We start from the raw sequence: 15,283 nt of genomic DNA on the forward strand, positions 1-15,283 counted from the left end.
TAGACGGCATACATGAAATTATGATTTCTCCACAACTAAAACAAAGGTTAAAACCTACTGAATCAGATTGAATCGGTGTTAGGTGGGAAATTGGTATCAGTTATCGAGGCTTAAAATAATAGAGTAGCAGCAGAAGAGGGGGCCATATCTGGCGAACGAGTATTGATTGAAGGAAGGTGGGAGGAGGAGAGAGAGCGCGAAAGGCACCTTTGGACTTTGATGCCTCGTGCTGCTGCTGAAGATGCCGCTTGCTTACGAGTGGACTAAGAAAAGGGGGGCGTACTACAATTTTTTCCTGAGCTGGCTGCGGGAAACTTTTGCTGCGGAAGCCCACGCCAACGAGGGGAGGGGGGGAATCAAGCAGCCGACCACCGCCCTAGGAAACCCTACTTTGGCGATGGGGAAGGCGTGGTCGGCGGACGTGGTGATCCTACCAGCTTGGAGCCGGGCCATCGCCGATCGAAACGGCGACAAGTCTTGCGCTGTGGGTTCCGCCTCGGAAAGTGGGGTTGGGGATGGGGATGCGGGACACGCCACGTGCACGGAGGTGTGATGCTGGACCTATCAAATGCACGCGACGGCACTCGGGCCGGCTGGAAATCGATGGTGATCTGATTGGTCTGTCTTCCGTGATCGAATCATCCGATTAATATTTGTTTGTGATTAATAAAAAAAAAAATATACTAAAAAAATTAAACTAAGATTATATTTGATGATTTTTATCTAAAAATTAAACTCTTCACCTCCATTAAATTAATTTTAATACTTAATTATTTTGATAAATATATAATCAATTACAACCCTCTTGAATTATCCACACTTAAATATATTCTCACTAAATATCGAAGAATTTATTTTTTTCTTATTCTCTTTTAAAATCTTAAATAATAATAATAATAACAAAGTTAAGAGTATTTAAAGTATTCCTCATATTCTCCCTTATCAAAGATATTTATAAACAAATCAAATCATAATTTTTAGAATTGTGTTCTTCTGTAAGAATCCCCTAAACATTCTGATTGAGAATGAGAATTGATTGGAGCACATCCCACTTGACAACAAGGCTCAATGATTTGGTTTTCTGTAATCCGTTTAGTATTGTTCAATATTATGCATTAAAGGGTTGCAAGCTTGATGTGTGTTGTTCTCGGTGGCTATCTCGATCCCATATGAGTTCATCAGACAGAATCTAATATTTCAAGATAGAATCTAATATTTCAAGATGAGATGAGAAGGAATATGAGTGGTCGTAATAAAGTAAATCTATCTGATTCTCAATAAAGAAGGGGTTTCGGGGAGATTATGAACCTTTTAGGTTCGGTGATTGTCCATTTTAAATGATTCCTACTCTTTCAGAGAATTCATGATAGACATAGATAGCATAAAACATGCTTATTCTTGTGGTGGATCAAACAAGCCCATGACTCTTTTAAATTTTATTTTAGAAAGTCTCCAATCGAATCAACGAATTAATATCAGAAGAAAAATCATAGAGATATAACGAAAGTGGATGATTGATTAAAGTCGACATATTGATGTGCTTGCTACTTACTCGTGCTAAAGATTTCACATGATCGTTGATCTATAATGTCTAAATCAATCGGCTACTTAGTGGAGCAAATTTTTGGCTCTTTGAAACATGGAGGTGCATTTTGGTGGAACATTATCATGCCGCGTTTTTATCATGTTAAAAATTAATTGTGAATTAGATTGATATATATATATATATATATATATATAGTTTGATGAATTCCTAATAAATAACTTATGTTTATTAAGAAATTAACACTAAATATGACTTTACGAAGGAACGAATAGAATAATCTTTGCGTAATAGCGTGGGTAAGTTTCAAGCCACGAAAAGTTAGCTTTGCCATCAATCCACAAGTCAATTCACACGTAGGAATACATGTGTGACAACAAATATATTGAATTGCTCAAATAACTCCCAAATAGTTTGATTAACATAAAATAATATATAAGATGGAGCATGTTTGTATTAGTCATAAGTATCCTGCAAGCCTATCGCATGTTCTTTTTACTTATTATATTATTTGATATATATATATATATATATATATATATATATATATATATATATATATATATTCATGGATATGTGCAATGGAAATCAGATCGTAACGAGATAACGATAATAAGATTTATTCACCTTTAAATACAAACCCCAAATAATTATAGTTATAGGTTATTCAAGAGGGACATCGAGATAACCAAACAGACTGGTATACTATATACTCATTCATATGATGGATGCAACTGATCTCATAGCTGCTCGTATGGGAACACTAGATATATAGTGTAAGTGTTCATTAGAAAATGAATTCACTGATTGATCCGCTCACGGAATATTAGATAATTGATGATGTCTTATTGTCAAACAATGATTCTATTATCCGAGTTGTGTATTTAGTTCTTAAACTTGAAGCACTAAAGATGTCATGTATGAGTACTTCACTCTTTGATACCGAATTTATAGGTTTAGTAGTTCCAGATGTAGCACAACCGGTCATAGGGAGTGACAACCAATCTTACAAGAACTATTGAGTGTCGATAAAGGATCATCCACTCTTAGTGTCATAAGAAGAATATCTAATATGTTACTACTTATACAAATCTCTATCTAGGGTTATTTAGATAAAGAGAGAAAGAGTTCTCCGGGATAATCCAATTAGAGCGAGACTCGAGTAGAAATTGTATGGGTCTGACAGTACCATGCCCGGTATATGATCTTTGTGATATTAGATGGATGAGAGACTTTAGATACATAGTAACTAAGGACAGACAAGTCCAATTGATTGGATTTCCCTATATCGTTTGGGAATTGCGACGTAGTAACTTAGTACGTATGTAGTCGATGAGTCGAGTAAATTATTATGAAGATAATAATTCACTGAGCTATAAGAAGTTCTGATAGGTATGACTCACGGCTAGCTCGATATTAGGCCTAGAGTGTTACACGCATATGGTAGGCATTGCGACGAGTAGAGGTTCAAATATGAGATATTCGTCGGAGCCTCTATCTTATTTGTATCCAATAAGCCCCTGAATTATTAGATCGTATAGATGAGATCCAATAAGAGCCAATAAGAGATTATTAGATATAGATCCATTAATCTATGAGGCTTGGGTAGTTGGATGGAGATCCAATACCCAACATGGTAAGATCTATTAGGGTTAAGTTGACAAGGGACCTCTATAAATAATATGAAACCAAGGGCTCATATGCTAGAGGTTCTCTTAGTTTCTACCTTATATTCTCTTTTTCCCTTTTCCTCCTTAGATAGCAGGCTTGGAGATTTGAGGAGTATCGTCGCAGTCTTACTATGTGGATAACCACTAGAGAAAATGATGCTTGACCTTCTTCACCCTCTCCTATAGATCTGTAGGAATTCAAATATATACGATCTCCTTAGGTAATATAACTATTTCGTACGTGGTTTTAAGTTTCACGGATTTTACGCACTAATCTTTACACGATGACGAATAACTTTTTGGAAAATTTAGGTTTTATGTTTTCTATTTTTCCGCTGCGCATGTGATATCACCCCAAGATTTCCCTACAGTTTGCGGTTCATAGTGTTGGGAAATCTTATGGGTGACATCACATGTGCAACGGAAGAACATAAAATAAAATCCCTAATTTCCCAAAGATTTGTTCATTGTTGTCTGAAGATTGGTATGCAAAAATCCGCGAAACTTAAAACTGTGTATAGAGTAGATTATGATACCTAGGGAGATCGTTTATCTCTGAATCCTTGTAGATCTCTAGGAGAGAGTGAAAGAGGTCAAGCGCCCTCCTCTCTAGCGGTGATCCACATGGTAGGGCTGCGACGATTCTCCTCAAAACTCCAGGCCTGCTTTGAGGTGGAGAGGGGGGGAAGGAGAATAGGAGAGGCAAGCAAAGGCTCTACTAGCCTGAACCACTGAATGCCTCCAATTTATAGAGGTCCCTTGTCAACTTAACCCTAATAGATCCTCCCCTATTCGGTATTGGATCTTCATCCAACTACCCAAGCCTATTAGATTAGTGGATCTTTATTCAATAATCTGACTTTTATTGGATCTCGTCCATGGGATCCAATAATTCAGAAGCTTATTGGATATTCAATAAGATAGGGGCTCCGGTAGATATCTCATATCCGAACCTCTACTCATCGCAATACCTACCATATGTGTGTGACCCTCTAGGCTCAATATCGAGCTGGCCGTGAGTCATACCTATCAGAACTCCTTCTGGCTTAGTGAATTATTATCTTCATAATAATTTACTCGACTCATCGATTGTGGACGTATTATGCCACTACGTTGTAGCCCCCAAACGACATAGGAGATTCCAATCCATTGGATTTGTCTGTCCTTAGTTACCATGTACCTATAGTCCCTCATCTATCTAATATCATAGAGACCGTATACCGGGCATAGTGTTGTCAAACCCATATGGTTTCTACTCGAGTCTTACTCTAATCGAATTCTCCTAGAGAACTCTTTCTCTCTCAATCTGAATAACTTTGGCTAGAGATTTGTTTGAGCAAGAATACATGAGATATTATTCTCATGACACCGAGAGTGGATGATCCTCTATCGACACTCAATAGCTCTCGTAAGGTTGATTCTCACTCCTGATGACTAGTTGTACTAGATATGGGATATCCAAACCTATAAGTCTGGTATCAAATAGTGGAGTACTCATACAGAACATTCTTTGATGTCTCAAGTCTAAGAACCAGATACACCACTGGGACTACGAAATCATTGTTTGACAATAAGGCATCATCAACCATCCAATATTCCGTAAGCGGATCAATCAATAAACTTATTCTCCAATGAGCACTTGTATTGTATCCCTAGTGTCCCCACACGAGTAGCTATGAGACCAGATGCATCCATCATATGAACGGGTATATAACACACAAGTCTGTCCGGTTATCTCGGTGTCTCTCTCGAGTAACCTATGACTGAGATTATTTAGGATCTATGTTTAAAGGCGAATCGGTCTCATTATCGTGATCTCATCACAATCTGATTTTCATTGCACAGATCCAATGACATCACAATATGTAAATGTATATATACAATAGTCAATATAAAGTGATAAATGTTAAAATATAATAAGCAAAAAAATTGTGTGTCAAGTCACACGTGTCATCACTCATGTGATTGGCTTGTTGAGCACCTATGACTAGCATATAGTGTCCACGAAAACTTGCAAGTCTGATTCCATGATAACGTTATAGGTGCCATCAAAGATAGCAACAACGTATAAGCCATCTTGAATATCACTAGCCTTAGGGTACAAGGTGCTTGATGGAGGGGTGAGTGGTGAGCATAATAAAAAAAGAATATTAAGAGATGATGGTATAAAAGAATTTAGAAAAGATAAATAGTAGCAACAAGGAAGTATATTTAATTATAATTTGATTATTTTTTATTAGTTTAGATAATAATTTAATAAACATAAAATAAGTATTAAAAAATTATGTGAAGAAAAATGAAAGGATTATGAGATTCTCTCTAGGTAGAATGGTCGATAATTAAGTATGCCAAGAGCTAGTCCTAAACAAGATATAAGAGATTGAATCAATCATAGTTCTCGAATTAATACATCACTTAAATTTTTAAGACATAGAACATTTCTATTTGATAATAATATTTAGTCTCATATTGGTTGAGGAGTATGAGAACCAATCATTTATAAACCTCCCGGTCATCCTTACTCTTATGAGTCTTGAAAGGACAAATTTATGTGAGGATGCTTCCTTAGAAGGAGAACTAAGGCTTTATAAGCTTATCGGGTCATCCTTACCTTTAAATGCGTGGGGCTCACGAGTCTCATGAGTCTCGAAAAGGAAAATTTGTATGAGCATGCCTAAAGTGGATAATTCCTCGTGATCTTATAAGGTCGCACTAATAATGATCAAATGTTGACTTATCACTACCTTAAATAGCTGAGTAGGGTCTCTAACCCTTGAGACCCTCTCCTCACTTAAGCATCTCACCTAAGATTTTTAGTGGCTATTAAATTTCAACTATTCATTTGTTCATTTAGTTATTAATTCTAAAATATGAGGTTCAAATATTTTTAAAGATATATGTCCCTCGGATGAGTGTCACATAACCCCCTTCTAGAAAAGAAGTGGGTAGGAAACCATAGGACAGAAATAAGTGTCTACCCTTTAATAAATGATATATACCTCCTAGAAAAGTAGTGGGTAGAGATTTATAAGACTGAGACAAGTGTCCATCATCGTATAAATGTCATATACTTCATTTTAAAAGAGGAGTTAGGGATTCATACAGACATATGTCCACTCCAAGATCCTCTATCACATAAACATGTGTCTACTCCAAGATTTTGTACCATTTTAAGATATGTGCATGACATTTTCCTTAATACCTTATAAGCTCAAGCCCAAAACTCAATACATGTGGCTCATGACTAAATTATACTATAATCTAATAAGAAAATAAAATAAGTATAAGATGAAATCTCTATGAGCATTTAGGCGCATATGGCTCTAACGTAATAATCTAGAGCTTTATGTGTCCTATTGGATTATTATAATAAAGTGATGGTATTATGATCCATATTAACTCTCCCTATGTGAAAAAAATTCACCTTCATTCGATAAAACTTAGATATTACTATACAAGGTTGGGGTTTATCAATCACAGCTTCTCTTCCGAAATTTATAAAGTACGGAGGGAACTCTAGAATTCATAAGTTATCAATCATAATTTATCATTATTATATGCTAGAAAAAATCTAAAACGTAGGCCTCATTCATTCATGTAAGATGATAAGTTCTAGTAGCTCAAGGACACAAATATGATCACTAACCCTTTATAGTATCTTCTTATAAGGACCTATGCTTATGATTTATAAATTTTTTATGGTCATAATGGAATATCTCTCAACTCGAATCCTTATCATTACTTGCTCTCCTTCATGAAAAGATGAATACCTATGATACATGAAGGATGAATACCTATGTTACATATCTATTGTTGACATATATAATTAATTGTTTATAGTAATATTTTATTTAATCTTATCATGCAACTAATATGGTTAGTAAAAGATTCAACATGTTTGACGGATGAATATAGGTAGGGAGAAAGGCAAAATCAATAGGTTTTTTAGGTTAATAGTCAAAGATAATCTAAAATAGACTGAGACGAGTGAATGGTAACTCTATTAAATACGAACTTGACTATGTATAGTACCATATCCTAGTTAGTTATGTGATCCCTTACCAAACATTGATGTAGGTTACCTAATGACCTATTGACCTTTTAAGTCTGACCATTAGTCTAAGGATTATATATTAAGGAAAACTAAACTTTAGTCTATAATAATTTTTATAGGAGCTTCTAAAAATAGTTGACAAAGCGTACATCACTATTAGATTCAATGAAATTAGGAAGACCGTGCAACCTAATAACCTTTTTAAAGAATAGCTTGGTTGAGAGACATCGAACGTTTTAGAGTAAGAGATAAAGTATGTTATCTTTGAAAATTGATCAATAATAAAAAAAATAGAATCGTGCCTGGTAATAATACAAGGGAAAGAATTCTGACAAGTAGTGGCCTAGTACGTTCGTAATCGATGAGTCGAGTGGATAATAATTCACTGAGTCAGAAGGAGTTCTGATATGTATGACCCACAACCAGCTCGATATTGAGCCCAAAGGATCACACGCATATGATAGATATTGTGACGAGTAGAGGTTCAAATATAAAATATTTGCTGAAGCCCCTATCTTATTAGACATACTATTAGCTCATGAATTATTAGAACTTGTGGATAAGATACAATAAGAGATTATTAGGTAGAGATCCAATAATCCAAGAGGCTTGGGTAATTAGATATATATCCAATGTGGTAGAATCCATTAGGGTTAAGTAGTATAAACCTCTATAAATAGGAGGGGCCAAAAGGTGGTATAGGCTAGTCACCTCTTAGCTATCCCTCCTATTCTCCTCTCTCCTTTCCTCCTCAGCCGACAGCCCTAGTTTAGGGCATGTGGATAGCAGAAGGGTCGACCCCTTCTTGATCACATGGTGTGTGTGAAGAGGAAGATCATGCAGCAATTTGAGTAATATATTCATCGCATCTACTATGTGCATCACTGCTAGAGAGGATGAAAGTTGACATCCTTCATTCACTCCTATAGATTTATGATTTTTCAGGGATATATGATCTCCCTATGTAACAAATCTCCTTTAACACATGTAGTTTTCGGTTTTGCATTTTGTTTTGCGCATCAATCTTCGCACGATGATAAAATTATTTATATAGAAAATATGTTATTTTTGTTTTATATTTTTTTGTTGCGCATATGATGCTACGATCAAATTTTCCAATAGAATTAAGTCAATAGCATATTGAATATCATGCATAAGATGTTAGAAAACATTTTAAAGATTTTTTGGACATAAGGGAGTAACTTGGTTTGAAATTTAAAGAGAGTTTATATAGCTACTAAAATAAAAGCAATTGCCAAGTCTTTTGGCTCAGTAATGAAAGAGCTAAACTTCAAAATATACAAAGACTACGATACAGGTGTAGCTATTGAAACTATTATCGTAGAGGTACTAACTCTAATCTCGTTATGGGGTGAGGGGACTAATTTGATCTTCTTCCCATCAAGCTCAAAGTAGTCAATATTGACTTTGTTATATCGTGTGACATTCATGTGGTAGTGGAAAGATATACAAGTAACACATGAGAAATATCTATTAGAAGCACATCACATCAAATTTGATCATTATATAAGCTAAATTGATGAAAACTAAACATCTCTAGATAATTGGTATATTAGTTTTTTCTACCCAAGCTACATTATAAAGTGGTATGTGTGGTTTAGGTTTGAGTTTAAATTTGACTATGATAGTCTATGATACTACATTAAAGTTGTTTCCCCATTATAATTGTTTCACTTGGTGTATGTGTAAGAAATGCTAGTGAAATGCCAATTTTTAGAACTCTTAGGAAGAGCTAAGACACAATATACAACCATAATAAATGCTAGTGCAATGTCTGTTGTTCTCACTTATGTGTTATTTAGTAGGATCATGGTCATCATAATTATTACTTTGGCCATTTTAATCTTATTTTATATAGTAATATATGGGTTCATTGTTTTCTAGGTATAAGGTTATATGTGGATACTCATGACCATAGTGGACATACTTGTGATATTTGAAATACTATAATCTATCTCGGGTGTTCTCAATAATAATAATCTTGCCTTTATTATTTTGCTTGGGTGGAGCGACACTAGATTATATGACACTAGATTATATACGAGTATTTGTATAAGTGTGTGCATAAGAGTTTCTTAGTCTTTGGGTTATATTATTACGGTATTGTTCAGCTTTAAGAGCCCCTTTGAAAGATAATCTCTAGAGAGTCCTATCATATTTCATATTGAATGTCCTATCATAGATTGGTAAGAAAATTTGCTATCATAGAAGTAGGTTCTTCATAAATGTTACAACGGATCATGAGCTCATCAAAACAAATCATGCAATAAAAAATCATAGAGACTTGGCATCACATAATTGCTTCATAATTTGATTCATAAAATAGGAAGTCATATTTTTCTCTGAGTATAAACTTCATTTCATCCCATCGATCTATGGGAACCATGCCAAGGTGCTCCAAGTATGGTCAGGCTAAACTAGTTAACATCATGTGAGCAAACCTAATTAGTTATATGATTCTTCTATATCAATCACTAATTAAAATGGTTGTCTATAGCCACTAACTAGTCTAAGAATATTAGAGGATTGAGATTCCCTTCAAAGTAAGGTGAACTAAACTTAATCGTATAAGTAATATTATCCTTATCATCTTAGTACCTAGATCTATATGCATTTTGTGGGTGTCTTAAATCGATTTGTTCATAATCTCAATTGATATCATCATTATAGGGTACTTACAAAGGTGCTTCACGAGATGATGTAGCATATTTCCTAAGTGTCTAGGCTATAGTGGATTCTCTATATGTCTAAAAGTTATGTTAGGATCGAGATCAACCCTTCGCCTAGGTGACAATCGAGTGGCTTCAAGAGTCATCAAGTAATTTTTGAAACTTTGACAATGTTTTGCACAATGAGTTAGGCAAGCTTCCATAACCTCAACTTTAATATTGATTTAAGCAAACACTTATATAATTTGATCTAAATCCATCTCTTGTTGATGAGCTCATTATGATGGTAAGAAGTTCTAGTAGTCCTACAGGTATAATATGCGTAATTTAAGTTGTCAAGATAAAGATTTTAAAGTGTTTGGGGAGACTAAGAGGGGTATTTTGAGCTAAAATTTTATGGGATAGTTCTTGATTGAGAGGGCTACAAGTGAGATAAATTTAAGAGTATTTAAGAGTATTTTAAAATATGTGCATGATATCTCTTGACCTTATATAAATTAGTTTATAAGTCTAAAATTATATATATATATATATATATATATATATATATATATATATATCATGTCCAATTGTACTATAATTTAATAAAACAATAAAAATAAATATATGATGAGCTCTTCACGAGCATTTACACCCATATGGTTTTGATCCCACCATTGCTCTGTAGAAAGACTCGAGCATAAAGTGTTTAAAAAAAAACCCACCATCATAAACTTTTCCAATAATAAAGCTAATTCCTCCTCTAAGATCACCATCGGAGGACCCATTCGAATTAAATTTAACCTACCAAAAAACAAAAGTTGGCATAAATAATTTGATTAAAAACATAATGGATTACATCTTTCCACTCAAGACTAAATTTTGAATTTTTCTAACGCTTAATATCTATCAAATCACAAATGTACCAAATGGGATCGTAAGCATCATCAGATCGTGAAGCATCCATTAACGAGGTCATTATTAGAGCATAATCTAATTATCACAATTCGTGCATATCGCTATTGTTCCACTATGTAATCCAATTAATTATGCTATATGTGGGACAAGTTCACATTACATGTTCAGTTGATGAACAAAATAATGATACCTATAGGTTATGTGTCATCTTTTATACTTACCGCCTGCACTTGTTACCGAGGATAGTAGAGTGTGGCCGGACTCTTAATTGATGTCATGTGCTCAACGTAAGGTGACGTGCGACGCACACTTTCGTCTTCTTCCGGTAATGTTATTCCCGGTTACCGGGGTGGAGGCAGAGCGCAGTACGACACGGATCCCCGATCAATGTCACGAGACATGTCGCTACCATCATTATTGTGATCACCAACATCATCGGTACAACCATTCACCGTCATTACGAGCTATAACTCTTTACCACCTCCACCGGTCACATTCACTCTCTCTCAAACCTGACCCGTGGACCCCCAACACGTCATTCTCACCGTGGGGCCCACTTAGGGCACGAGATAACTCAGATGTGGTACGCCGTTAGTAACTTCAACGGCCATCGAGGAGTGCGGTTGACGTAACCGTGACGACCACCGAGCAACCTTCTTTTGCGCCCCGCCGAGAGCGCACGGCGGTTGGAGTAACTGCGAGTGACCGCGGCCACCGGCAGGAGACGAGACGGGACGGCAATGGTGGAGTCGGAGGTAAGGTAGAGAGAGAGAGAGAGGGGGGTTTCGGTCCTCAGGTTCTAAAGTTGGGCCGGGGGAACCGAGGCGTCGGCACGAAGCCTTCGCGACCGGATCCGATCTGGTTGAGCCGGTCAGGGATGGTGGAGTCGAACAGCCTCGATCCCGGGTTCTCGGCGTAGCAGACGTAGTAGCAGGCGACGCATCCGTGCGGCAGGGCCATGCCGATCCTCGTCTGCTGGGCGAGAAGGAATGAAGCGTCACCGTGGAATGAACCAAGTCGGAGAAAGCAGGGAGGGAGGGAGAGAAAGACCATGAGGTAGCCGACGAAGAAGGCGAGCAGCGACACGGTGGCGGTGTAGTGCTTGTGGGAGGAAAAGGTCCAGGAAGCAGCGAAGATGAGGGAGAGGGCCCCGCTGGTGACCCCCGTCAGGAAGCACACGGCGCTGGTGATGTCCGAGTCCACCACCGCCTCCATCCTCTGCTTCTCGAACAGCCCCCATGTGCTCTGCGACGCCTCCACGAACCCCCTCCCGTATGCCGCTATCTGCAGGCATTCCCCACTCCGATCACCATATTTTTTATCCCGAGTATAGTTTTGAAGCAAGAAGGGGAGCGGGCTCGTTTACATGGACGAACGCCCAGCTGTTGCCGTAGCGGAAGATGGACTCCATGACTCGGAGACAGCAGTGCGCGCACGAGAACAAGAACTCGTCCTCGCCCTCCAACAAGTTGAGGCCGCGCGCCATGATGCGGAGCGCCTCGATGGTGGGCACGAAGAGCGAACCTAGGCAGGCGCTACCGAGGTTTATGGTCGTGGCCCGCTGGAAGCTGAACTGGGTGCTGGACTGCATCCCCCTGAGGTAGTAAAGCGCGATCACTCGGCTCACCGTCAGGTTGGCCACATTGCGCATCACCTCGGCCGTCCATGCGAGGCTCAGCACCAATGCGAGGATGGTCAAGGTGGGATAGTAGAAGTTGAGCGCTCCGATGACCGCGAAGCACCAAGCCGAGATCCACAGGAAGCCTACGCCCAACATGAGGTAGGCCGGACCATTGACGTCCTGGAACTTGGTCACCGGCCTGAGGGCCTGGGCGAAGACCTTCCCGGTGAAGGCGATGCGGCGGGTGACCCAGCACGCGTAGAGACCGGCACCGATCGAGAAGGTCATGAAGGCGACGCCGAGCCCGTCCGTCGCCGGGAGGGAGAAGCAGAGGAGGAGTATGCCAGCGGCCATGGTGGCGAGGAAGCAGGCCCAGAGGATGAAGGGGACCATGACGGAGGGCCATGAGCGCACGGCCTTCTGCCATGCGAAGGCGAGGCCGATGCTGAGGACGGAGGCACCCTCGATGGGCGGGAGCCAGAACTTGAGCACCTGTCGCCCGTTCCGAGCCTTCCCCGAGTCGGAATCTAGGAGTCCTTGGATGCCCTTGAACCAGAAGAAGCACACGGCGGCGGCCGCCACCAGCAGGTGGAGGACGAAGAGGAGGAGGGATACTCTGTTAGTGTACTCTCTGGAGTTGAGCGACGCCAATCCGACCTACTTCCACTAGTCACAGCATCAAAAGCTAATCACAGTATATTCGCACTTTCTCTGCCTGCTTTAAGACCGAGAACTCTTACCTGTGGGGTTGGGGTTGGGGTGGGTTGGTAGGCGGCGGCGACGGCTGCCGGCGGAGTGGCGGCGCCATGAAGCACGACCTGGATGGGGGCAACCGGATGCTGGGTCTGCAGCCGGGAGACCCACGTCTCGCTCCGCGATGAATCGACCACCGCCGCGACTTCTTTCTTCTCATCTCCTCCATCCGGCTTCCCTTCCATGTCCAGCTTCTCTCCCTTTTCTCCTGCCTCCCATTCCATCACTGCCATTGAGCCACAACCCACACATTCACGAGCATGGACAGACGAAGGATTACCGTCTTTGAGCTTTCTGTTCTTCGCACTTCTCTCTCCTCGTCAGCGCTGACAGAGTTGATCTAAAAATATTTACCACGCCCGTCGAGTCCCACAGAAACCACCGTCGGAGATAGACGTTCGACATGGACAGGGAAGCGTGTGGACTTCGCCGAGCTTACGTACTCCGTGGATGCGTCGTCTTCTAGCCACGAGAGAGAGTGTGTTGTTCCCTTAATTAAGATTGAGACATCACAAGGATAGATAATATATTGGATTTGTAGGACTCTGTGTCTTGAGTTAGGAACTGCACGGGAACAAAAAGGCTTTACAGCATTGATCTCTAACATAGAACTAAAGGTGTCTCCCACAATAATTGCATCATGTGCACCTTCATATTTAGCGGAAGAATCATTGCTGGAAAGGATAGGTGAAGGACGCAACTTGAGATGCGAATTATGAGAGGTTACTGTCAGTAGTCTTTGTAGATCCCATTAATTTATGATTGACGGATGCTTTACCTACTTGCAAACTTATCAACATCGTTTCTTCTTATGATAGCAAAGAGCAAAAATTCTTCTTTTCTAATAGAAAAGAAATCCTTAAGAAGATTTCAAAATCAACAAAAGATTTATGTAATTTAACAATTCAATATATTTAGTCTTTGCTATATGAAAAAATAAAATAAAAGGAATCTCAAAATTTTTATTCATATTGTCAAATAAATTTTAAATCTTTTTTTACTCATTATTCTCTGTATTCCTTGGGAACACCTAAGAATCCAAATATATTTTCGACTCTCAATAAAATTTTAAGATATATTTTATATTTTAGAAATAAATTCTAGTTCGTAAAGACTTATTTTTTACCTGAATTTCTATTTTTAAATCGTCAAATAGACTTCTGACATACTTATCTACCACGGTAAATATATATCGATTGAAAGAAAAAATAAATTCATTGAGAAATATCCTCATGTTGTCAAAAATAATAGAAAGGTATTCTATCTTATCTAAACAATAGAAAGATAGGTCACTTTTGTTTTCTTTCTTTTTCTAGGAACAACTTTTTTTTTCTTTCATTTTTATTTTCTAAAAGGTATTTCTCTCAATCATTTTAAAGTCACCCTACTTTCTCATTCCATCTCTTCTCTTGTCTTATACTATATAAATTTGGAGTAAGTTTCCAAAGCATCTCTGTCGAGCATCTCATGGTGTATGGTGTATTGACGAAAACATGTTTCACTGTTTTTACCATAAATGGGATCCATAACCACTTATCATAAAGCCATTTTAAGATCTCAGATCTAACAAAACTAATATCGATGGAGATATACGCCTAATTGTGATGCAAAGTTCAAGCAATATAAGAACCCATTTATTTATCCTATAAAAAAACTTTTCTCAGTTCATATTAGTTGAGTGGATCTAAAAGTTTGCTTAGAAATAAGGATCTATAAAAGCCAACATAAATAAGCCGACGCTAATAAAAATAATATAATATTAACTATTTAGTTATTTATACTTGTATTTCAAGAACTTTGAAGTCCTATTGTAGAAGGGGATTTATAATAGACAACAAAAAACTAGTTTGTGACAAACTAAATTACTATAATAGACAACAAAAAATTAAAGAATAATATATATATATATATATATATATATATTAAATCAAGGATACTATTTGGGAAAAAAGTAAAATAGGAATACCTATTGAAAAACACACAATATAGATTTTTTTTAGGTAAACTACTTAATTAATTTTGTTACTAATATTTTTAGTCCGAATCTGTGTAAGT

The 15,283-nt window shown here is 38.0% G+C and overlaps 2 protein-coding genes across 3 annotated transcripts in view; both read right to left on the reverse strand.

The window, feature by feature from the left end:
- The window catches only part of LOC135627810 (villin-2-like), a 31,931-nt gene extending 31,445 nt beyond the window's left edge, over positions 1-486 (reverse strand). The window contains exon 1 of the mRNA XM_065134143.1: positions 208-486. The gene's annotated coding sequence lies outside the window, so the exon portion shown is untranslated. The remainder of the gene's footprint in view (positions 1-207) is intronic.
- A 10,758-nt stretch (positions 487-11,244) lies between these two features.
- LOC135627061 (uncharacterized) lies at positions 11,245-13,603 on the reverse strand. Of its 2 annotated transcripts, XM_065133015.1 has the most exons (4): positions 13,216-13,595; positions 12,221-13,132; positions 11,905-12,138; positions 11,245-11,826 (listed from the first exon to the last, which is right to left on the reverse strand). In XM_065133015.1, exons 1-4 carry the CDS (start codon positions 13,459-13,461, stop codon positions 11,647-11,649), a joined length of 1,572 nt encoding a protein of 523 aa, XP_064989087.1. In that variant the 5' UTR covers positions 13,462-13,595; the 3' UTR covers positions 11,245-11,646. The 2 variants fall into 2 exon arrangements, with proteins under 2 accessions (XP_064989087.1, XP_064989086.1); XM_065133014.1 differs by having other exon boundaries at positions 11,245-12,138; positions 13,216-13,603.
- Positions 13,604-15,283: the final 1,680 nt, after the last annotated feature.

This window comes from Musa acuminata, chromosome BXJ2-11 (genome assembly GCF_036884655.1).
Source record: "Musa acuminata AAA Group cultivar baxijiao chromosome BXJ2-11, Cavendish_Baxijiao_AAA, whole genome shotgun sequence".
Taxonomy (NCBI): domain Eukaryota; kingdom Viridiplantae; phylum Streptophyta; class Magnoliopsida; order Zingiberales; family Musaceae; genus Musa; species Musa acuminata.